Source organism: Scyliorhinus canicula, chromosome 7, assembly GCF_902713615.1.
Source record: "Scyliorhinus canicula chromosome 7, sScyCan1.1, whole genome shotgun sequence".
NCBI lineage: Eukaryota > Metazoa > Chordata > Chondrichthyes > Carcharhiniformes > Scyliorhinidae > Scyliorhinus > Scyliorhinus canicula.
In genome coordinates, this window is record NC_052152.1 from 123,189,599 (window position 1) to 123,217,275 (window position 27,677).

The 27,677-nt window shown below is 44.2% G+C and overlaps 1 protein-coding gene across 1 annotated transcript in view; it reads right to left on the bottom strand.

The window, feature by feature from the left end:
- The window catches only part of LOC119969125 (coagulation factor VII-like), a 198,819-nt gene that overhangs the window by 3,638 nt on the left and 167,504 nt on the right, over window positions 1-27,677 (bottom strand). The window contains 1 exon segment of the mRNA XM_038802342.1: window positions 16,715-16,835. Within this exon segment, the coding sequence (XP_038658270.1) occupies window positions 16,715-16,835 (121 nt within the window).

Sequence of the window (27,677 nt, forward strand, 5' to 3'; positions counted from 1 at the left end):
ATACCAAACCAATCTTACCCTGAATACACAATCCCCATCCAATCTAACCCAGAATACACAATCCCAAACCAATCTCACTCTGAATACACAATCCCAAACCAATCGAACACTGAATACACAATCCACATCCAATCTAACCCTGAATACACAATCCCCATCCAATATAACCCTGAATATACAATCCGAAACCAATCTAACCCTGAATACACAATTTCCATGCAATCTAACCCTGAATACACAATTCCCATCCAATGTAACCCTGAATACAAAACCACAAACCAATCTAACAATGAATACACAATCCCCATCCAATCTAACCCTGAATACACAATCCCCATCCAATATAACCCTGAATATACAATCCGAAACCAATCTAACCCTGAATACACAATCTCCATGCAATCTAACCCTGAATACACAATTCCCATCCAATGTAACCCTGAATAAACAAACCCAACCAATCTAACCCTGAATATCAAATACATATCTAATCTAATACTGAATACACAATCGCCAACGAATCTAACCCTGAATACACAATCCCCATCCAATATAACCCTGAATACACAATCCCAAACCAATCTAACCCTGAATACCCAATCCCCATCCAATCTAACCCTGAATACACAATTCCCATCCAATGTAACCCTGAATACAAAACCACAATCCAATCTAACCGTGAATACACAATCCGCATTCAATCAAACCCTGAATACCCAATCCCCATCCAATCTAACCCTGAATACGCAATCCCAAACCAATCTAACCCTGAATACACAATCCCCAACCAAACTAACCCTGAATACACAATCCTCATCCAATCTAACCCTGAATACACAAACCCCATCCAATCTAAACCTGAATACACAATCCCCAACCATTCTAACCCTGAATAAACAATACCCATCCAGTCTAACCCTGAATACACAATCGCCATCCAATCTAACCATGAACACACAAATCCCCATCCAATCAAACCCTGAATACACAATCCCAAACCAATCTAACAATGAATACACAATCACCAACCAATCTAACTCTGAATGCATAATACCCATCCAATCTAACCCTGAATACACAATACCCATCCAATCTAACCCTGAATACACAATCCCCATCCAATCTAACCCTGAATACACACACCCAAACCAAAAAAACCCTGAATACACAATACCCATCCAATCAAATCCTGAATACACAATCCCCATCCAATCTAACCCTGAATACACAAATCCCCAACCAACCTAACCCTGAATACAAAATTGCAAACCAATCTAACCCTGACTACACAATCTCCACCCAATCTAACCCTGAATACACAATACCCATCCAATCTAACCCTGAATACAAAATCTCCATCCAACCTAACCCTGAATACAAAATCCCCATCTGATCTAACTGTGAATACACATACCCAAACCAATCTAACCCTGAATACACAATACCCAACCAATCTAGTCCTGAATACACAATTCCCACCCAATCTAACCTTGAATACACAAATCCCTAACCAATCAATCCCTGAATACACAATCCCAAACAAATCTAATAATGAATTGGGGCAGCAGGGTAGCATGGTGGTTAGCATAAATGCTTCACAGCTCCAGGGTCCCAGGTTCGATTCCCGGCTGGGTCACTGTCTGTGTGGAGTCTGCACGTCCTCCCCCTGTGTGCGTGGGTTTCCTCCGGGTGCTCCGGTTTCCTCCCACAGTCCAAAGATGTGCGGGTTAGGTGGATTGGCCATGCTAAATTGACCGTAGTGTCCTAATAAAAGTAAGGTTAAGGGGGGGGTTGTTGGGTTATGGGTATAGGGTGGATACGTGGGTTTGAGTAGGGTGATCATGGCTCGGCACAACATTGAGGGCTGAAGGGCCTGTTCTGTGCTGTACTGTTCTATGTTCTATGAATACACAATCACCAACCAATCTAACTCTGAATGCATAATACCCATCCAATGTTACCCTGAATACACAATACCCATCCAATCTAACCCTGAATACACAATCCCCATCCAATCTAATCCTGAATACACAATCCCCATCCAATCTAACCCTGAATACACAAATCCCCAACCAATCTAACCCTGAATACAAAATCGCAAACCAATCTAACCCTGAATACAAAATCCCAAACCAATCTAACCCTGAATACACAATCTCCACCCAATCTAACCCTGAATACAAAATCCCCATCCAACCTAACCCTGAATACAAAATCCCCATCCGATCTAACTGTGAATACACAAACCCAAACCAATCTAACCCTGAATACACAATACCCAACCAATCTAGTCCTGAATACACAATCCCCACCCAATCTAACCCTGAATACACAAATCCCCAACCAATCTAACCCTGAATACACAATCCCCATCCAATCTAACACTGAATACACAATCCCAAACCAATCTAACCCTGAATACACAATCCCAAACCAATCTAATCCTGTATACACAATCCCAAACCAATCTAACCAAGAATACAGTCTCCAACCAATCTAACCGTGAATACACAATACCCATTCAATCTAACCCTGAATACACAATTCCCATCCAATCTAACCCTGAATACACAATACCAAACCAATCTTACCCTGAATACACAATCCCCATCCAATCTAACCCAGAATACACAATCCCAAAACAATCTCACTCTGAATACACAATCCCAAACCAATCGAACACTGAATACACAATCCCCATCCAATCTAACCCTGAATACACAATCCCCATCCAATATAACCCTGAATATACAATCCGAAACCAATCTAACCCTGAATACACAATCTCCATGCAATCTAACCCTGAATACACAATTCCCATCCAATGTAACCCTGAATACAAAACCACAAACCAATCTAACAATGAATACACAATCACCAACCAATCTAACTCGGAATACACAATACCCATCCAATCTAACCCTGAATACACAATCCCCATCCAATCTAACCCTGAATACACACACCCAAACCAATCTAACCCTGAATACACAATACCCACCCAATCTAATCCTGAATACACAATCCCCATCATCTAACCCTGAATACACAAATCCCCAACCAATCTAACCCTGAATACAAAATCGCAAACCAATCTAACCCTGAATACACAATCCCAAACCAATCTAACCCTGAATACACAATCTCCATCCAATCTAACACTGAATACACAATACCCATCCAATCTAACCCTGACTACAAAATCCCCATCCAACCTAACCCTGAGTACAAAATGCACATCCAATCTAACCCTGAATACACAATCCCCATCCAATCTAACCCTGAATAAACAAACCCAACCAATCTAACCCTGAATATCAAATACATATCTAATCTAATACTGAATACACAATCGCCAACCAATCTAACCCTGAATACACAATCCCCATCCAATATAACCCTGAATACACAATCCCAAACCAATCTACCCCTGAATACCCAATCCCCATCCAATCTAACCCTGAATACAAAATTCCCATCCAATGTAACACTGAATACAAAACCACAACACAATCTAACCGTGAATACACAATCCGCATTCAATCTAACCCTGAACACCCAATCCCCATCCAATCTAACCCTGAATACACAATCCCAAACCAATCTAACCCTGAATACACAATCCCCAACCAAACTAACACTGAATACACAATCCTCATCCAATCTAACCCTGAATACACAAACCCCATCCAATCTAACCCTGAATACACAATCCCCAACCAATCTAACCCTGAATAAACAATACCCATCCAGTCTAACACTGAATACACAATCGCCATCCAATCTGACCATGAACACACAAATCCCCATCCAATCTAACCCTGAATGCACAATCCCAAACCAATCTAACAATGAATACACAATCACCAACCAATCTAACTCTGAATGCATAATACCCATCCAATCTAACCCTGAATACACAATACCCATCCAATCAAACCCTGAATACACAATCCCCATCCAATCTAACCCTGAATACACAATCCCCATCCAATATAACCGTGAATACACAATCCCAAACCAATCTACCACTGAATACCCAATCCCTATCCAATCTAACCCTGAATACAAAATTCCCATCCAATGTAACACTGAATACAAAACCACAACCCAATCTAACCGTGAATACACAATCCGCATTCAATCTAACTCTGAACACCCAATCCCCATCCAATCTAACCCTGAATACAAAATTCCCATCCAATGCAACACTGAATACAAAACCACAACCCAATCTAACCGTGAATACACAATCCGCATTCAATCTAACTCTGAACACCCAATCCCCATCCAATCTAACCCTGAATACACAATCCCAAACCAATCTAACCCTGAATACACAATCCCCAACCAAACTAACACTGAATACACAATCCTCATCCAATCTAACCCTGAATACACAAACCCCATCCAATCTAACCCTGAATACACAATCCCCAACCAATCTAACCCTGAATAAACAATCCCCAACCATTCTAACCCTGAATAAACAATACCCATCCAGTCTAACCCTGAATACACAATCGCCATCCAATCTAACCATGAACACACAAATCCCCATCCAATCAAACCCTGAATACACAATCCCAAACCAATCTAACAATGAATACACAATCACCAACCAATCTAACTCTGAATGCATAATACCCATCCAATCTAACCCTGAATACACAATACCCATCCAATCTAACCCTGAATACACAATCCCCATCCAATCTAACCCTGAATACACACACCCAAACCAAAAAAACCCTGAATACACAATACCCATCCAATCAAATCCTGAATACACAATCCCCATCCAATCTAACCCTGAATACACAAATCCCCAACCAACCTAACCCTGAATACAAAATTGCAAACCAATCTAACCCTGAATACACAATCTCCACCCAATCTAACCCTGAATACACAATACCCATCCAATCTAACCCTGAATACAAAATCTCCATCCAACCTAACCCTGAATACAAAATCCCCATCCGATCTAACTGTGAATACACATACCCAAACCAATCTAACCCTGAATACACAATACCCAACCATCTAGTCCTGAATACACAATTCCCACCCAATCTAACCTTGAATACACAAATCCCTAACCAATCAATCCCTGAATACACAATCCCAAACAAATCTAACAATGAATACACAATCACCAACCAATCTAACTCTGAATGCATAATACCCATCCAATGTTACCCTGAATACACAATACCCATCCAATCTAACCCTGAATACACAATCCCCATCCAATCTAATCCTGAATACACAATCCCCATCCAATCTAACCCTGAATACACAAATCCCCAACCAATCTAACCCTGAATACAAAATCGCAAACCAATCTAACCCTGAATACAAAATCCCAAACCAATCTAACCCTGAATACACAATCTCCACCCAATCTAACCCTGAATACAAAATCCCCATCCAACCTAACCCTGAATACAAAATCCCCATCCGATCTAACTGTGAATACACAAACCCAAACCAATCTAACCCTGAATACACAATACCCAACCAATCTAGTCCTGAATACACAATCTCCACCCAATCTAACCCTGAATACACAAATCCCCAACCAATCTAACCCTGAATACACAATCCCCATCCAATCTAACACTGAATACACAATCCCAAACCAATCTAACCCTGAATACACAATCCCAAACCAATCTAATCCTGTATACACAATCCCAAACCAATCTAACCAAGAATACACAATCTCCAACCAATCTAACCGTGAATACACAATACCCATTCAATCTAACCCTGAATACACAATTCCCATCCAATCTAACCCTGAATACACAATACCAAACCAATCTTACCCTGAATACACAATCCCCATCCAATCTAACCCAGAATACACAATCCCAAAACAATCTCACTCTGAATACACAATCCCAAACCAATCGAACACTGAATACACAATCCCCATCCAATCTAACCCTGAATACACAATCCCCATCCAATATAACCCTGAATATACAATCCGAAACCAATCTAACCCTGAATACACAATCTCCATGCAATCTAACCCTGAATACACAATTCCCATCCAATGTAACCCTGAATACAAAACCACAAACCAATCTAACAATGAATACACAATCACCAACCAATCTAACTCGGAATACACAATACCCATCCAATCTAACCCTGAATACACAATCCCCATCCAATCTAACCCTGAATACACACACCCAAACCAATCTAACCCTGAATACACAATACCCACCCAATCTAATCCTGAATACACAATCCCCATCATCTAACCCTGAATACACAAATCCCCAACCAATCTAACCCTGAATACAAAATCGCAAACCAATCTAACCCTGAATACACAATCCCAAACCAATCTAACCCTGAATACACAATCTCCATCCAATCTAACACTGAATACACAATACCCATCCAATCTAACCCTGACTACAAAATCCCCATCCAACCTAACCCTGAGTACAAAATGCACATCCAATCTAACCCTGAATACACAATCCCCATCCAATCTAACCCTGAATAAACAAACCCAACCAATCTAACCCTGAATATCAAATAAATATCTAATCTAATACTGAATACACAATCGCCAACCAATCTAACCCTGAATACACAATCCCCATCCAATATAACCCTGAATACACAATCCCAAACCAATCTACCCCTGAATACCCAATCCCCATCCAATCTAACCCTGAATACAAAATTCCCATCCAATGTAACACTGAATACAAAACCACAACACAATCTAACCGTGAATACACAATCCGCATTCAATCTAACCCTGAACACCCAATCCCCATCCAATCTAACCCTGAATACACAATCCCAAACCAATCTAACCCTGAATACACAATCCCCAACCAAACTAACACTGAATACACAATCCTCATCCAATCTAACCCTGAATACACAAACCCCATCCAATCTAACCCTGAATACACAATCCCCAACCAATCTAACCCTGAATAAACAATACCCATCCAGTCTAACACTGAATACACAATCGCCATCCAATCTGACCATGAACACACAAATCCCCATCCAATCTAACCCTGAATGCACAATCCCAAACCAATCTAACAATGAATACACAATCACCAACCAATCTAACTCTGAATGCATAATACCCATCAAATCTAACCCTGAATACACAATACCCATCCAATCAAACCCTGAATACACAATCCCCATCCAATCTAACCCTGAATACACACACCCAAACCAATCTAAACCTGAATACACAATACCCATCCAATCTAATCCTGAATACACAATCCCCATCCAATCTAACCCTGAATACACAAAGCCCCAACCAATGTAACCCTGAATACAAAATCGCAAACCAATCTAACCCTGAATACACAACCCAAACCAATCTAACCCTGAATACACAATCTCCACCCAATCTAACCCTGAATACACAATACCCATCCAATCTAACCCTGAATACAAAATCCCCATTCAACCTAACCCTGAATACAAAATCCCCATCCGATCTAACTGTGAATAGACAAACCCAAACCAATCTAACCCTGAATACACAATACCCAACCAATCTAGTCCTGAATACACAATCCCCACCCAATCTAACCCTGAATACACAAATCCCCAACCAATCTAAACCTGAATACACAATCCTCAACCAATCTAACTCTGAATACACAATCCCCATCCAATCTAACATTGAATACACAATCCCAAACCAATCTAACCCTGAATACACAATCCCAAACCAATCTAACCAAGAATACACAATCTCCATCCAATTTAACCCTGAATACACAATACCCATTCAATCTAACCCTGAATACACAATCCCCATCCAATCTAACCCTGAATACACAATGCCAAACCAATCTTACCCTGAATACACAATCCCCACCAATCTAACCTGAATACACAATCCCAAAACAATCTAACCCAGAATACACAATCCCAAATCAATCTCACTCTGAATACACAATCCCAAACCAATCTAACCCTGAATACACAATTCCCATCCAATCTAACACTGAATACACAATACCCATCCAATCTAACCTTGAATACAGAATACCCAACCAATCTATCCCTGAATACACATTCGCCATTCAATCTAACCCTGAATACACAATCCCCAACCAATCTAACCCTGAATACATAATCCCCATCTAATCTAACCCTGAATACACAATCCCAAACCAATCTAACCCTGAATTCACAATACCCAACCAATCTAACCCTCAATACACAATACCCAGCCAATCTAACCCTGAACGCACAATCTCTATCAAATCTAACCCTGAATACACAATCCCCATCCAATCTAACCCTGAGTACACAATCCCAAACCAATCTAACCCTGAATACTCAATCCCAAACCAATCTAACCCTCAATACACAATCCCCATACAATCTAACCCTGAATACCCAATCCCCATCCAATCTAACCCTGAATACACAATTCCCATCCAATGTAATCCTGAATACAAAACCACAATCCAATCTAACCGTGAATACACAATCCGCATTCAATCTAACCCTGAATACCCAATCCCCATCCAATCTAACCCTGAAGACACAATCCCAAACCAATCTAACCCGGAATACACAATCCCCAACCAATCTAACCCTGAATAAACAATCACCAACCAATCTAACTCTGAATGCATAATACCCATCCAATCTAACCCTGAATACACAATACCCATCCAATCTAACCCTGAATACACAATCCCCATCCAATCTAAAACTGAATACACACACCCAAACCAATCTAACCCTGAATACACAATACCCATCCAATCTAATCCTGAATACACAATTCCCATCCAATCTAACACTGAATACACAATACCCATCCAATCTAACCTTGAATACACAATACCCAACCAATCTAACCCTGAATAAACATTCGCCATTCAATCTAACCCTGAATACTCAATCCCCAACCAATCTAACCCTGAATACACAATCCCCAACCAATCTAACCCTGAATAAACAATACCCATCCAGTCTAACCCTGAATACACAATCGCCATCCAATCTAACCATGAACACACAAATCCCCATCCAATCAAACCCTGAATACACAATCCCAAACCAATCTAACAATGAATACACAATCACCAACCAATCTAACTCTGAATGCATAATACCCATCCAATCTAACCCTGAATACACACACCCAAACCAATCTAACCCTGAATTCACAATAGCCATCCCATCTAATCCGAAATACACAACCCCCATCCAATCTAACCCTGAATACACAAATCCCCAACCAATCTAACCCTGAATACAAAATCGCAAACCAATCTAACCCTGAATACAAAATCCCAAACCAATCTAACCCTGAATACACAATCTCCACCCAATCTAACCCTGAATACACAATACCCATCCAATCTAACCCTGAATACAAAATCCCCATCCAACCTAACCCTGAATACAAAATCCCCATCTAATCTAACCCTGAATACACAATCCCAAACCAATCTAACCCTGAATTCACAATACCCAACCAATCTAACCCTCAATACACAATACCCAACCAATCTAACCCTGAACGCACAATCTCTATCAAATCTAACCCTGAATACACAATCCCCATCCAATCTAACCCTGAATACACAATCCCAAACCAATCTAACCCTGAATACACAATCCCCAACCAAACTAACCCTGAATACACAATCCTCATCCAATCTAACCCTGAATACACAATACCCATCCAATCTAACCCTGAATACACAATCCCCAACCAATCTAACCCTGAATAAACAATACCCATCCAGTCTAACCCTGAATACACAATCGCCATCCAATCTAACCATGAACACACAAATCCCATCCAATCTAACCCTGAATACACAATCCCAAACCAATCTAACAATGAATACACAATCACCAACCAATCTAACTCTGAATGCATAATACCCATCCAATCTAACCCTGAATACACAATACCCATCCAATCCAACCCTGAATACACAATCCCCATCCAATCTAACCCTGAATACACACACCCAACCAATCTAACCCTGAATACACAATACCCATCCAATCTAATCCTGAATACACATTCCCCATCCAATCTAACCCTGAATACACAATCCCCATCCACTCTAACCCTGAATACACAATGCCCATCCAATCTAACCCTGAATACACAAATCCCCAACCAATCTATCCGCAAATACACAATCTCAAACCAACTAATCCCAAATACGCCTTCGCAAAGCTATCTAATTATTCTAAATAGACAACCTCGGACCAATCTAATATGGAATACAGTCCCAAATCAATCTAACACTGAATACAATCTAACACAATCCCAAACACACAATTCCAAACCAATCGAATCTTGAATGCACAATTCCAAACAATTCTAATCCCCTTACAAAAACTCAAAGCAACCAATATGCAATACACTATCCAAATCAATCTCGCCTTGAATAGACAATACCAAACTTTTCTAATACCAAATACTCAATCAAAAAGCGATTCAACACCATATACACATTCCCACACTGATTTAATCACAAATATGCAACACTAAACCTATCCAATCCCGAATATGCAATTCCAAACCAATCTAATACACTATCCCAAATCAATCTCGCCTTGAATAGACAATACCAAACCTTTCTAATACCAAGCTCGTTTTTTGGAATTGTGAGAGGAAACGAGAGAATCCGGAGGAAACCCACGCAGCCATGGGGAGAATGTGCAGGCTCTGCGCAGACAGTGAACCAAGTTGGGAATCAAACCCAGGTCCCTGGCACTGTGAAGCAACAGTCCTATCCACTGTGCAACCGTGCCATATACAATCCCAAACAAATCTAACCCCGAATACACAATTCTGGACCAATTTAACCCCAAATGCACAATGACAGACCAATCTAATCCTGAATACACATTCCAAAACCAATCTAATTTTTCCGAATACATAATCCTGGACCAATCTAATCTGTAATACACAATCCCATATCAACCTAGCACTAAATGCATAATCTCAAACCAATCAGATCCTAAATACACAATTCCAAACAATCCTATTCCCAAATACACAATTCTGGACCAATAAAATATGGGATACACAATCCCAAATCAATCTAACTCCGAATACACAATGCCAATCCTTTCTAATCCTAAATATGAAATCGCAAACCAATCTAACCCCACATACGCAATCCCATGCCAATTGAATCACAAATTCAAATTCACAAAACCTAAACCAATCCAATCGTCAATTCACAATCCCAAACCAATCAAACCCCGAATACACAATCCCCAACCAATTTAACCCTGAATGCACAATCGCAAACCAATCTAACCATGATTATGCAATCCCAAACCAATCTAATACCAAGTAAACAATCCCAAACCAATCTAATCCGAATACTCAATCCCAAACCAACCTAATGCAAAATACTAGATCAATCTGACCTCAAATTCACAATTACAGACCAATCTAGTACTGAACACACATTCCCAAACCAATCTAATCCAGGATACGCAATCTCAAACCAATTGTATGCAAAATAAACAATCCCAAACCAACCTAATCCCAAGCATACACTTCTGGACCAATCTAACCCCAAGTAGACAATGACAGACCAATCTAATCCCAAATAGGCAACCTAAACCGATATAATCCAAGAACAAAGAAAAGTACAGCACAGGAACATGCCCTTCAGCCCTCTAAGCCTGTACCGACCATGCTGCCCATATAAACTAAAATCTTCTACGCTTCCTGGGTCCGTATGGGGCAGCACGGTAGCACAAGTGGATAGCACTGTCGCTTCAAAGCGCCAGGGCCCCAGGTTCGATTCCCCGCTGGGTCACTGTCTGTGCAGAGTCTGCACGTTCTCCCCGTGTCTGCGTGGGTTTCGTCCGGGTGGCCGGTTTCCTCCCACAGTCCAAAGACCTGCAGGTCAGGTGGATTGACCATGATAAATTGCCCTCAGTGTCCAAAAAGGTTAGGAGGGGTTATCGGGTTACGGGGATAGGGTGGAAGTGAGGGCTTGAGTGGGTCGGTGCAGACTCGATGGGCCAAATGGCCTCCTCCTGCATTGTATGTGCTATGTATCCCCCTATTCCCATTCTATTCATGTATTTGTCAAGATGCCCCTTAAATGTCACTATCGTCCCTGCTTCCACCACCACCTCCGGCAGCGAGTTCCAGTCACCCACTACCCTCTGTGTAAAAAACTTGCCTCGTACATCTCCTCTAAACCTTGCCCCTCGCATCTTAAACCTTGACCCCTAGTAATTGACCCCTCTATCCTGGGAAAAAGGCCTCTGACTATCCACTCTGTCTATGCCCCTCATAATTTTGTAGACCTCTATCAGGTCGCCCCTCAACCTCCATCGTTCCAGTGAGAACAAACCGAGTTTATTCAACCGCTCCTCATAGCTAATGCCCTCCATACCAGCAACATCCTGGTAAATCTTTTCTGCACCTTCTCTAAAGCCTCCACATCCTTCTGGTAGGTGTGGCGATCAGAATTGAACACTATTCCAAGTGTGACCTAACTAAGGTTCTATACAGCTGAAACGTGACTTGCCAATTTGTTATACTCAATACCCCCGGCCAATGAAGGCAAGCCTTCGGTTAGGTATGGCCTTCTTGACTACCTTCTCCACCTGTTTTGCCCCTTTCAGTGACCTGTGGACCTGTACACCTGGATATCTCTGATTGTCAATACTCTTGAGGGTTCTACCATTCACTGTATATTCCCGACCTGCATTAGACCTTCCAAAATGCATTACCTCACATTTGTCCGGATTAATCTCCATCTGCCATCTCTCCACCCAAATCTCCAAACAATCTAAATCCTGCTGTATCCCCTGACAGTCCTCATCGCTATCCGCAATTCCACGAACCTTTGTGTCATCTGCAAACTTACTAATCAGACCAGTTACATTTTTCCTCCAAATCATTTATATATACTACGACAGCAAAGGTCCCAGCACTAATCCAGTGGAGCACCAGTAGTCACAGCCCTCCAATCAGAAAAGCCCCCTTCCATTGCTACTCTCTGCCTTCTATGACCTAGCCAGTTCTGTATCCATCTTGCCAGCTCACCCCTGGTCCCGTGTGACTTCACCTTTGTACCCGTCTTCCATGAAGGACCTTATCAAAGGCCTTAGTGAAGTCCACATAGACAACATCCACTGCCCTATCTGCATCAATCATCTTTGTGACCTCCTCGAAAAACTCTCAAGTTTGTGAGACACGACCTCCCCTTCACAAAACCGTGCTGCCTCTCGTTAATACGTCCATTTGCTTCCAAATGGGAGTAGATCCTGTCTCGAAGAATTCTCTCCAGTAATATCCCTACCACTGATGTAAGGCTCACCGGCCTGTAGTTCCCTGGATTATCCTTGCTACCCTTCAAAGGGTATTCAAAAGCATTGGCTTTTCTCCAGTCCTCCAGGACATCACCTGAAGACAGTGAGGATCCAAAGGTTTCTGTCACGGCCTCAGCAATTTCCTCTCTAGCCTCCTTCAGTATTCTGGGGTAGATCCCATCAGGCCCTGAGGGCGTATCTACCTTAATATTTTTCAAGACGCCCAACACCTCGTATTTTTGGATTGACAAACTATTGTAATCCTGAATATGCAATACCAAATAATTCTAATCCCAAATACACAATCTCAGACCAATTAATTATGGAATACACAATCCCAAATCAATCTGACGCCAAATACACAATCCCAAACCTTTCTAATCCCGAATGTTACAATCCATACAATCAAATATGGAATACACAATCCCATACCAATTTAACCACCAATATGTAATCAGTACGGTAGCACATGGTTAGCACAGTTGCTTCATAGCTTGCAGGGTCCCATGGTTCGATTTCGGCTTGGGTCACTATGCGGAGTCTGCACGTTCTCCCTGTGTCTGTGTGGGTTTCCTCCGGGTGTTCCGGTTTCCTCCCACAGTCCACAAATGTGCAGGTTAGGTGGATTGGCCATGATAAATTGCCCTTAATGTCTAAAAAGGTTAGATGGGGTTATGGGGATAGGGTGGAGGCATAGGCTTGAGTAGGTTTCTATTTCCAAGGGCTGGTGCAGACTCGATGGGCCTAATGGCCTCCTTCTGCCCTGTATATCTATGATCCTATAATCTAAACCAATCCATTCCCGAATGCACTATCCCAAATCAATTAAACACCCAAATACACAATCCCCAACCAATATAACCCTGAATACCCAATCCCAACTAATCTAACTCTGAATATGCAATTCCAAACCAATTTAAAGTACACAATCCCAATCCAATCTAGCCCTGAATGCACAATTCCAAACAATTCTAACCCATGAATCTGCAATTCCAGACCAATCTAACCCGAATGCACAATCCTAAACTAATCTAATGCTCTGTATTAGTATTAGGCGGCATAGTAGCACAGTGGTTAGCACAGTTGCTTCACAGCTCCAGGGTTCCAAGTTCGTTTCCGGCATGGGTTTCCTTCGGGTGCTCCAGTTTCCTCCCACAGTCCAAAGATGTGTAGGTGAGGGGATTGGCTAAGTTAAATTGCCCTTAAATTAGGTGTGGTTACGGGGATAGGGTGGAGGTGTGGGTTTAAGTGTGGTGATCTTTCCAACAGCCGGTGCAGACTCGATGGGCCGAATGGCCTCCTTCTGCACTGTAAATTCTATGATTCTATGATTCTAAAAAATCCAAAAAATTCTAATCTGAATACAGAACCTCGAACTAATCTAATCCCAATATCCAAATCCCAAACTAATCTAATCCCGAACACACAATTCCAAAACCAATCGAATCCCGAAAACACAAATCCATAGAATCCCCTACACTGCAGAAGGAGGCCTATTCATGCCCATCGAGTCTGCACTGACCATTTAAACGACCATACTACATTGGTCCAATCGCCCGTCTTCTTCCTGCAACCCCACTTTAAGGGGAAATTTAGCATGTCCAATCCACCTAACCTGCATGTCTTTGGAATGTGGGAGGAAACCGGAGCACCCGGAGAAAACCCACTTAGAAACAGAGAGAATGTGCAAACTGCACACAGACAGTTACCAAGGTTGAATTTAACCCGGATCCCTGGAGCTGTGAGGCAGCAGTGCTAACCATTGTACCACCATGCTGCCCCCTAATCCAGTCAAATTAATCCAGACTACACAATTCAAAACGATCCAATCCTGATACATAATCCTAAACTAATCTAATCCCAAAAATACAATCCCAAAATAATTTACTCCCAAATAAACAATCCCAGTAATCAAAATCCCAATACGCAATACTGAATCATCTAATCCCGAATGCACAATCCCAAACCAATATAATCCTTAAAATACAATCAAAATCAATCTAAGCCCAAATACACCATCCCAGAACAATCTAATCCAATCTAACCAGCATGGTGGCACAGTGGGACCTCACAGTGCAGGGATCCAAACTCAATTCCGGCTTTGGGTGACTGTGGAGCTTGCACGTTCTCCCTGTGTCTGTTTGAGTTTCTTCCAGGTGATCTGGTTCCTCCCACAGTCCAAAGATGTGCAAAGTAGGTGGATTGGCCATGATAAATGACCTCAGTGTCCAAAGGAGAGGACAGCACTAGCAGCACAGTGGTTAGCACAGTTGCTTCACCGTGCTAGGGACCCGGGTTCGATTCTAGCTTGGGTCACTGTCTGAATATTTCCCCATGTCTGTGTGGTTTTCCTCGGGTGCTTGGTTTCCTCCCACAAGGCTGAAAGACTTGCTGTTCGGTAATTTGGACAATCTGAATTCTCCCGCAGTGTACCGAACAGACGCTGGAATGTGATGACTCGGGGATTTTCACAGTAACTTCATTGTACTGTTGATGTAATCCTACTTATGACACAAATATATTTGATTTTGAAAATGATTAAATGTTGGGTGGGTTGCGGGGATGGAGCAGGTAAATTGGTCTGGGTGGGGTGCTCTTTCAGAGAGTCGATGCAGACTTAATAGGTCAAATGGCCTGCTTCTGCACTGTAAGGATTATCATGATACCATGAAATAAACAATCCCAAACCAATTAATCCTGAACACGCAAACTCAAATCAATCTAATCCAAATACACAATCTCGGACCAGTCTAATGCAGAGTACATGATCATAATTCAATCTAATCCCGAATACACAATCCTGGACCAAAGTAATACTGAACACGCAATCACAAGCTAAATTAGTCCCAAATACACATTCCAAACCAATCTAATCTAAATACACCATCCCAACCAATTTAATCACAATACGCCATCCCAACTATTTTTAACCCAATACGCAATCCCAAACTGATTTTTATCCCCAAAACACAATCCCAAACCAATCTAATGTGAATACTTGATCCTGGGCCATCCTAATCCTTAGGACAATTGGCTTCTCCTTCCCCTTTCTCCGTTTCCCTTCCTTGTTCAATTGGTGATTTGCCTCTTGCCCTCATTGTGTTCTCATTCACCTTTATCAGCCTCTCTATCTATGACTCAATGACTCTTACCTTTCCCCAGCTCCGCATTACTGTTCCCAGTTTCCCTTCACCTCTCCCTTTTCCTCTTTTCCCAGCCCCTTTGACTTCTTCGGTTCCTTTTTGCATTCCCCAGGGACCCAACAATTCTGAATGTAGCTCTGTGAAGTGCTTCTGTGTTTATAATCAGAATGAATTTCACTCAATGTTGAATCGACTCTGTTAGCTGTCGTTGAACAACGTACCGGCTACAATTTCAAAATCTTCCATGTTTTTACCATACACACAGTGAGCAGCAGTGACAACCCATTGAGGACTGAGTAACACAGCACCACAATCCATTTCCTGCTTGTAATTCAGCAGAACCTGCAAATAAAAATACAGACCCAATGGAGTTGAATATTGTGAAAAGCTCAAAGTAATGTAAATTAGAAAACAAAGCAAGTGACAGTGAGGATCGCGTGCCCATTACAAAAGGAGAAATGGAAAGCTACTTCAATTGGTCAACATTAATCAATCATGAAAAACATCTGAATTCTGAGAAACAACTCCATGAGAAGATACAAGGAAATTCACAGTGACTTAATTAGCAGATCAAATAGCTTTAGAACTCTATATTCTATCACATTGTTCCAGACAGAAATAGACCATTCAATCCAATAATTTTATGTCTGTATTTTTCCCAATATTTTCCCTATATCATAGAATTTACAGTGCAGAAGGAGGCCATTCGGCCCATCGAGTCTGCACCGGCTCTTGGAAAGAGCACCCTACCCAAGGTCAACACCTCCACCCTATCCCCATAATCCAGTAACCCCACCCAACACTGAGGGCAATTTTGGACACTAAGGTCAATTTATCATGGCCAATCCACCTAACCTGCACATCTTTGGACTGTGGGAAGAAACCGGAGCACCCGAAGGAAACCCATGCACACACGGGCAGGATGTGCAGAATCCGCACAGACAGTGACCCAAGCCAGAATCGAACCTGGGACCCTGGAGCTGTGAAGCGATTGTGCTATCCACAATGCTACCGTGCTGCCCCATATCACCCAGTCTAATCCCAATCTCCCCCTCATTCCCTACACCCTTTCATATCCTACCCAGTTTAACACTCTCGTCCTCATTCCCTGCACCCTTTAATATCCCAGATAGTCTAATCCCTTTCTCCCCCCTCACTCCCCACACCCTTTAATATCCTACCCAGTTTAACAATTACGGGTGACACAATGGCACAGTGGTTAGCACTGCTGCTTCACAGTACCAGGGACCCAGGTTCAATTCCTGCCTTATAAGAACATTAAAAACATAAGAACTAGGAGTAGCCATCTGGCCCTTCAAGCCTGCTCTGCCATTCAATGAGAACATGGCTGATCTTTTGTGGACTCAGCTCCATTTTCCGGCCCGAACACCTCAACCCTTTATTCCTCTATTCTTCAAAAAACTATCTTTTTCTTCAAAACGTTCAATGACGGAACCTCGACTGCTTCACTGGGCAGGGAATTCCATCGATTCACAACCCTTTAGGCGAAGACGTTCCTCCTAAGGTCAGTCCTAAATCTACTTCCCCTTATTTTGAGGCTATGCCCCCTAGTTCTGCTTTCACCCACTAGTGGAATCAACCTGCCCGCATCTATCCCTTCATAATTTTATATGGTTCTATAAGATCCTTATAAATTCCAACGAGTACAGTCCCAGTCTACTCAACCTCTCCTCGTAATCCAACCCCCTCAACTCTGGGATTAACCTAGTGAATCTCCTCTGTACACCCTTCAGCGCAAGTATGTCCTTTCTCAGGTAAGGAGACCAAATCTGAACACAATACTCCAGGTGTGGCCTCACTAACAGTTGCAGCATAACCTCCCTAATCTTAAACTCCATCCCTCCAGCAATGAAGGACAAAACTCTATTTGCCTTCTTAATCACCTGTTGCACCTGTAAACCAACTTTTTGTGACTCATGTACTAGGACACCCAGGTCCCTCTGCACAGCAGCATGTTTTAATATTTTATCATTTAAATAATAATCCCTTTTGCTGTTATTCCTACTGTTATAACCTGCCTGCTTACCACTGGCTGGGGACTAATGGCAATCCCACAATCCTTTGGGAGTATGAGCTTCCCCAATGAGGGGGGCGGAGAAATCATTAGCAGATTCCCTGCATAAATAAAGTTGGCCAGTTTGGAACCGGCTAGAGGAGAGTGAGCAGCAAGGGAAGTATATATATGTTATTGTAAATAAATGTCATTTCTTTGATCAGAGGGTTAGATAGGGTGGACAGCGAGAGCCTTCTCCCGCGGATGGGGGTGGCTAGCACGAGGGGACATAGCCTTAAATTGAGGGGTAATAGATATAGGACAGAGGTCAGAGGTGGGTTTTTTACGCAAAGAGTGGTGAGGCCGTGGAATGCCCTACCTGCAACAGTAGCGAACTCGCCAACATTGAGGGCATTTAAAAGTTTATTGGATAAGCATATGGATGATAAGGGCATAGGGTAGGTTAGATGGCCTTTAGTTTTTTTTTTCCATGTCGGTGCAACATCGAGGGCCGAAGGGCCTGTACTGCGCTGTATCGTTCTATGTTCTATGTTCTTTCTATCCTTCAACTCGTGCTGGATTCTTCGTGACCCTCACAAAACTGGTGATGAGGATTAAAGTGAATAGCTGTCTACACTGCTGAAGCCACCTCCCTGGATTTTTGTTGGATACAGGTTGGAAGTTGTTTTCTATTACACCATGCCTCTGTATGGACGTTTGGATGTTTTGACGCTGCGCTGGAAAGCTGGAACCAGTACGCATAACGGATGCGTTACTATTTCCGGGCAAACAACATCACCGAAAACGGTCTCCAGGTGGTCATATTGCTCACCGCCTGCGGCCCGTATACGTTTGGGGTGATTAGGAGCCTTATGTACCCAGCTGTGCCAGACACCAAAATGTTTGATGAACTTGTGAACTTAGTGGGGCAACATTTTAACCTTTGTGGTCTTTGCGGTGAAACGCTTCCACCAGTATGTGTATGGCCGCCACTTCACTATAGTGACTGATCATAAGCCTCTGCTGGGACTTTTCCGAGAGGATAAGCCAATACCGCCCATTGGTTCCGCACGGATCCAGCGCTGGGCTTTGTTGCTCGCTGCCTATGAGTCTTCTCTGGAGCACAGACAAGGAACTCAGATAGCGAATGCCGACGCACTGAGCCGATTGTCTTTATCAACCGGCCCCATGTCAACCCCCACGACCGGTGAGGTGGTTGCAATCCTAAAATTTATGGACACTTTGCCTGTCACGGCATCACAGATCCGTGAGTGGACCCAGACGGAGCCAGTCCTGTCAAAGGTTCGGCACATAGTCCTGTATGGTGGGACAGCATAGACAGCTCCCAGGCGAGTTGCGGGCATTTTCCCCCAAGCTGTCAGAATTTAGCATGGAAGACGACATCCTTTTGTGGGGATGCATGTGATTGTCCCGGAAAAAAGGACAGGAGCTGATACTGAGAGACTTGCACAATGGGCATCCAGGTGTGACCAAATGAAAATGTTGGCACGGAGTTATGTCTGGTGGCCAGGCCTCGACACCAACATTGAGAAGGTGGCCCAAAACTGCTCCATTTGCCAGGAGCATCAGAAGCTTCCATCACTTGGGCGCGCTTGCATACGGATTTCGCCGGCCCTTTTCAAGGATCCATGTTCCTTTTATTAATCAATGCCCAATCTAAATGGCATAGGGTACATGAGATGGTAGGCACAATGTCCTGCGCAACAATCAAGAAGCTGCGTTTGTCTTTTAGTACCCAGCGGCCTCCCCGAGGTGCTGGTCACCAGACAACGGCACTCTGTTCACAAGTGAGGAGATTGCGAGGTTCATGAAGATGACTGGGGCCTCACGTAAGCATGGGGTTAGATCAATGCTTCACAGCTCCAGGGTCCCAGGTTCGATTTCCCGGCTGGGTCACTGTCTGTGTTGGAGGTCTGCACGTCCTCCCCGTGTGTGCGTGGGTTTCCCTCCGGGTGCTCCGGTTTCCTCCACAGTCCAAAGATGTGCGGGTTAGGTGGATTGGCCATGCTAAATTGCCCGTGCATAAGGTTAATGGGTGGGATTGTTGGGTTATGGGTATACGGGTTACGTGGGGTATAAGTAGGGTGATCGTTGGTCGGCACAACATCGAGGGCGAAGGGCCTGTTCTGTGCTGTACTGTTCTATGTTCTATGTTCGAACGGTATACGCCATAACCCTAACCCATACCACCCGGCTTCAATGGGTTGGCGGAGCGCACAGGTGCAGACATTAAACGAGGCCTAAAGAAGCAGTCTTCTGGGTCGATTGACAGAGACTGGATCGGTTTTCGTTTTCATATAGGACCACCCCACATGCGGTGATGGAGTAGCTCCCGCAAAACTCCTAATGGCCAAATGACTTCGCACCTAGCTTAGCATGGTTTTCACGGACATTGTGAACAAAAGTACGGCGCCCACACAAAATGGTAGGGACATGATTTTTCTCGGCATCGGCCGATTTCGGCAGTTTTGACGCCCGGTGACCAGTGTTCATTCAGAATTTTCAGACGTATTAAACAAAGAACAAAGAAATTTACAGCACAGGAACAGGCCCTTCGGCCCTCCCAGCCTGCGCCGACCCAGATCCTTTATCTAAACCTGTCGCCTATTTTCCAAAGATCTACTTACCTCTGTTCCCCGCCCGTTCATATATCTGTCTAGATGCATCTTAAATTATGCTATCGTGCCCGCTTCTACCACCTCCGCTGGCAAAGCGTTCCAGGCACCCACCACCCTCTGCGTAAAAAAATTTCCACACACATCTCCCTTAAACTTTTCCCCTCTCACCTTGAATTCGTGACACCTTGTAATTGACACCCCACTCTTGGAAAAAGCTTGTTGCTATCCACCTGTCCATACATCTCATAATTTTGTAGACCTCAATCAGGTCCCCCCTCAACCTCCGTCTTTCCAACGAAAATAATCCTAATCTACTCACCTTTCTTCATAGCTAGCACCACTCCATACAGGTAACATCCTGGTGAACCTCCTCTGCACCCTCTCTAAAGCATCCACATTCCTTCTGGTAATGTGGCGACCAGAACTGCACGCAGTATTCCAAATGTGGCCTAACCAAAGTCATATACAACTGTAACATGACCCTGCCGACTCTTGTACTCAATACCCCGTCCGATGAAGGCATGCATGCTGTATGCCTTCTTGACCAGTCTATCGACCTGCGTTGCCACCTTCAGGGTACAATGGACCTTGAACCCAGATCTCTCTGCACATCAATTTTCCCCAGGACCCTTCCATTGACATATAGTCCCGCTCTTGAATTAGATGTTCCAAAATGCATCACCTCGCATTTGCCTGGATTGAACTCCATCTGCCATTTCTCTTCCCAACTCTCCAATCTATCGATATTTTGCTGTATTCTCTGACAGTCCTCCTCACTATCTGCAACACCACCAATCTTAGTGTCATCTGCAAACTTGCTCATCAGACCACCTATACTTTCCTCCAGACCATTTATGTATATCACAAACAACAGTGGTCCGAGCACGGATCCCTGTAAAACACCACTAGTTACCCTTTTCCATTTTGAGACACTCCCGTCCACCACTACTCTCTGTCTCCTGTTGCCCAGCCAGTTCTTTATCCATCTAGCTAGTACACCCTGAACCCCATACGACATCACTTTTTCCATCAACCTGCCATGGGAAACTTTATCAAACGCCTTACTGAAGTCCATGTATATGACATCTACAGCCCTTCCCTCATCAATTAACTTTGTCACTTCCTCAAAGAATTCTATTAGGTTTGTATTTTCTTCCAAATGTGAAAAGATCCTATCCCTCAGTATCTTCTCCAACAGTTTGCCTACCAACTGACGTCAAGCTCACAGGTCTATAATTCCCTGGATTATCCCTGCTACCCTTCTTAAACAAAGGGACAACATTATCAATTCTCCAATCCTCCGGGACCTCATCCGTGCTCAAGGATGCTGCAAAGATATCTGTTAAGGCCCCAGCTATTTCGTCCCTCGCTTCCCTCAGTAACCTGGGATAGATCCCATCAGGTCCTGGAGACTTGTCCACCTTAATGCCTTTTAGAATACCCCAAACTTCCCCATTCCTTATGACGACTTGACCTAGAGTATTTAAACATCCATCTCTAGCCTCAACATCCGCCATGTCCCTCTCCTTGGTGAATACCGATGCAAAGTACTCATTAAGAATCTCACCCATTTCCTCTGACTCCACGCATAAATTCCCTCTTTTGTCTTTGAGTGGGCCAATCCTTTCTCTAGTTACCCTCTTGCTCCTTCTATACGAATAAAAGGCTTTGGGATTTTCCTTAACCCTGTTAGCCAAAGATATTTCATGACCCCTTTTAGCCCTCTTTATTGCGTGTTAGAGATTTGTCCTACTTTAGCGATATTCCTCCAAAGCTTAATCAGTTTTGAGTCGCCTCAATCTTATGTATGCTTCCTTTTTCATCTTAGCTAGTCTCACAATTCCACCCGTCATCCATGGTTCCCTAATCTTGCCATTTCTGTTCCTCATTTTCACAGGGATATGTCTGTCCTGCGCTCTAATCAACCTTTCCTTAAAAGACTCCCACATTTCAAATGTGGATTTACCCTTAAACAGCTGCTCCCAATCCACATTCCCTAGCTCCTGCCGAATTTTGTTACACTAGGCCTTTCCCCAATTTAGCACTCTTCGTTTAGGACCACTCTCGTCTTTGTCCATGAGTATTCTAAAACTTATGGAATTGCGATCGCTATTCCCAAAGTAATCACCGACTGAAACTTCAACCACCTAGCCGGGATTATTCCCCAATACCAGGTCCAGTATGGCCCCTTCCCGAGTTGGACTATTTACATATTGCTCTAGAAAACTCTCCTGGATGCTCCTTACAAATTCTGCTCCATCTACGCCTCCAACACTACAAGAGTCCCATTCAATGTTGGGGAAGTTAAAATCTCCCATCACAACCACTCTATTACTCCTACATTTTTCTATATTTGTACCTCTACTTCACGCTCGCTTTTGGGAGGCCTGTAGTAAAGTCCCAACAATGTTACTGCACCCTTCCTATTTCTTAGCTCTATCCATATTGCCTCAGTGCTCGAAACCTCCATCGTGACCTCCTTAATCACAGCTGTGATATCATCTCTGACTAGTATTGCAACTCCTCCATCCCTTTCACCTCCCTCTCTATCCCTCTATACCCTGGGATATTCAGTTGCCAGTCCTGCCCTTCCCTCAACCAAGTCTCAGTAATACCAATAACATCATATTCCAGGTACTAATCCAAGCCCTAAGTTCATCTGCCTTACCTGCTACACTTCTCGCATTAAAACAAATGCACCTCGACCACCTGTCCCTTTGCGTTCATCATCTCTTCCCTGTCTACTCTTCCCCCTTAATCACATGAGTTTATTATCTAGTACCCTTACTGGCTTTAGATGCCTGCCTCTTTACTGACCTCTAACTTCCTAATCTGGTTCCCATCCCACATTAGTTCAAACCTGCCCCAACAGTGTTAGCAAAAGCACCCCTAGGCCATTGGTTCCAGTCCTGCCCAGGTGCAGACCATCTGATTTGTAATGGTCCCCACCGCCCCCAGAAACCGGTTCCAATGTCCCAAATATCTGAACCCTCCCTCCTGCACCATCTCTCAAGCCACGTATTCATCTGATATTCTTGAATTTCTACTCTGACTGTCTCCTGGCACTGGTAGCAATCCTGAGGTAGCAAACCTTTGAGGTCCTACTTTTTAACTTATCTCCTAACTCCCTAAATTCTGATTGTAGGATCTCATCCCATTTTGTACCTATATCGTTGGTGCCTATATGCACCACGACAACTGGCTGTTCACCCTCCCCCTTCAGTACGTCCTGCAGCCAATCTGAGATCCTATCTCTTATACTCCTTTCCAAGACTTTGCCCACACAGAAGTAAGGCTCACTGGCCTATAGTTACCGTGGTTGTCTCTACACCCTTCTTGAACAAGGGGACAACAATTGCTATTCTCAGTCTTCTGTCACTATTCCTGTAGACAATGATGACATAAAGATCAAAGCCAAAGGCTCTGAAATCTCCTCTCTAGCTTCCCAGAGAATCCTTGGATAAATCCCTTCCGATCCAGGGATGCAGAGGAGATTTACCAGGATGTTGCCTGGTATGGAGGGAAGATCTTATGAGGAAAGGCTGAGGGATGGGGGCATCGCTTCGCTCATCGCCTGTGTGTGCGTGAGCCCTGTCCCAATAACCTACTGCTGTTCTCGATGCTGTCCCACAATTAGTTGATGGAAATCTTCTTTCCGGCGATTTTTTTTTTTTGCATCAATTGTTGTCGACAGTTTTCTTCCCTGTTATAGTTCTTTGTTGCCACAATGGGAAAAGATATGGAGATGCACACACTCTGGATTCTTGTAAAACACGATGAGAGGTTTATTAAGGGTGTTGCTCATACAATCGAGGTAGTGATCTGCTCAAAGCGCCAGGGTCCCAGGTTCGATTCCCCGCTGGGTCACTGTCTGTGCGGAGTCTGCACGTTCTCCCAGTGTCTGCGTGGGTTTCTTCCGGGTGCTCCGGTTTCCTCTCACAGTACAAAGACGTGCAGGTTAGATGGATTGGCCATGATAAATTGCACTTAGTGACCAAAAAGGTTGGGAGGGGTTATTGGGTTACGGGGATAGGGTGGAAGCGAAGGCTTAAGTGGGTCGGTGCAGACTCGATGGGCCGAAAGGCCTCCTTCTGCACTGTATGTTCTATGTGACTTAAGGCTGTTTTCGTTAGAGAGAAGATGATTAAGAGGTGACTTAATTGAGGCATACAAGATGATCAGAGGATTAGATAGGGTGGACAGTGAGAGCCTTTTTCCTCTGATGGTGTCGGCCAGCAAGAGGGGATATAGCTTTAAACTGAGGGAAGATAGATATAGGACAGATGTCAGAGGTAGATTCTTTACTCAGAGAGTAGTAAGGGCGTGGAATGCCCTGCCTGTAACAGTAGTGGACTCGCCAATATTAAGGGCATTTAAATGGTCATTGGATAAACATATGGATGATAAGGGAATAGTGTGGATGGGCTTTAGTGTGGTTTCACAGGTCGACGCAACATTGAGGGCAGAAGGGCCTGTACTGTGTGTCATAATATCCATTCATGTATATAATGAGATGCAGACAGGCAGCGATTGACACATCGGATGACTAGTAAGCATACAACACAGTACAGCCAATCACCAGACAGGACACTACCACTATAAAGCCAGAGGGCACTATGTTTCCCGCTCTCTCTGGACCCAACCACTGAGACAGTCAGAGTCCACGAGCTAGACAGTGCAAACACCATGCGGTAGCTAGTAAGTCTGGTCAGGCTAGTACCAGGTCTCCAGTCAGATCAGTATAGTGTCGACCCACAGCTGAATATGCACAGCAGTTCTATAGTTGAATAAAACAGTGTTGGATCTTCTCCAGTGTTAGACGTCAGTTTCTAACTTCCCTGCATCGAGTGCAGTCCACATCGAACCAACCTGCCTAACACATCACTGCACTGTAATGTTCTATGTTTCGGTCTCCTTTTCTGAGGAAGCATGTTCTTACTCTCGAGGGTGTGCAGGAAATGTTTCCCAGACTGATTCCAGGGATGGCAGGACTGTCATATGAGGAGAGATTGACTAGATAAGTGTTGTTCTCATTGGAGTTCAGAAGAATGAGGGCGGATCTCATCGAGACTTATATAATTCTCACAAGACAAGATATGGTAGATGCAGGGAGGATGTTCCTGATGGTGTGTGTGTCCAGAACCATGGGTCACAGTATGAGGGTTCAGGGGACACCATTTAGGACACAGTTGAGGAGACATTTCTTCACCCAAAGAGTGGTGAGTCTGTGGAATTCATCAGCACAGGAAGTAGTTGCGGCTAAGACATTGAATGCATTCAAGAGGCGGCTAGATATGACACTTTAGGCGAATGGGATCAAGGGTTATGGGGAGAAAGCAGGATTAGGTTATTGAGTTGGTTGATCAGCCATGATCATGTCAAATGGCCTCCTCCTGCTCCTATCTCCTATTTTTCTATGTTTCTATGGTGCTTCAGATGGAGGTAGGAATCCCCGAAGGGGCAGACGGTCGGAGAGAAGACTGACCCCATAACCTTAGCTGCCATCTAGATGGGTTTTGGGCTTCTGGAGCAGATGTCCAATCGATTGTGGAGATGCAGTGCATAGCCAGGGACTGCATGAAGCGCTGTCGGCGAGCATCCAGCACCTGCAGGTGCAGTTGAAGGTAACCAATCGCATGCAGCAGCAGGAGTTGGTGCCGACCATCTGTGCTACAGGCCGACACCGCATTGGTGGCATCCAAGGATGAGGCCATGGGGGCGAAGTTCTTGGTCATGGGTCAAGTTGTCCAAGGCCTGGGGCCATCTGTGCAGGTGATGGCCGAGGCCCAGAACTGGACTGCCCCTTCATAGGCAGCCATGTACCAGTGCCATCTGGACATTGCATAGGCGCTCATGAGCGTGGTCTAGTCACAGCGGGCCACGGCTGAGAGCATCGGCAGCATTCCCCACGTGCTGGTCGACCCAGAGGGAGGTGGCCCAGTCCCAGAGGGAGATGGCGCAGCCACTGACTGATGTGGCACAGACCCAGAAGGTGGTGACACAGTCAATGGGTAATGTGACGTCGTCCCAGACAAAGGTGGTCCACTCCCTGTGCTCCATGACAGCGAGCATGCGGACCCTGGTTGAGACGAGAGCGGGCCTCTAGGACTGGGAGCACCAGATGGTGGAGGAATCCCAAGGGTTAACTCCGCTCACACCCTCGTCCAATGGAGTAGCCCAGGGTCCATCAGGAACTCCAAGGGAGGAGGAGGTGATCGGCCCGTGCCGGTGACTACCACAGGGGAGGTGCTGGAACACTGCAGCGCCTTGGACTCCCCCCCTCCCCCCCTCCCCCCCCCCCCCCCCCCTTGGTACATCACATGGGTAGCAGGCAGATCATGGTGGCACAATGTCACCTGGTGCACCTGAGCAGCAGTCGGGCCCATCCAGGACCGTTCACTCCAGAAGACCGTCGCCAAAGGGAAACCAGCTCATAGGGTGGGAACCGCAGGAGGCTGCCTCCACTCCTGATTTACAGCGTGGGGTTCTACCTAGGCGTAGCGTTAGGCCAGTAAGGCCAGAAAAGTCGAC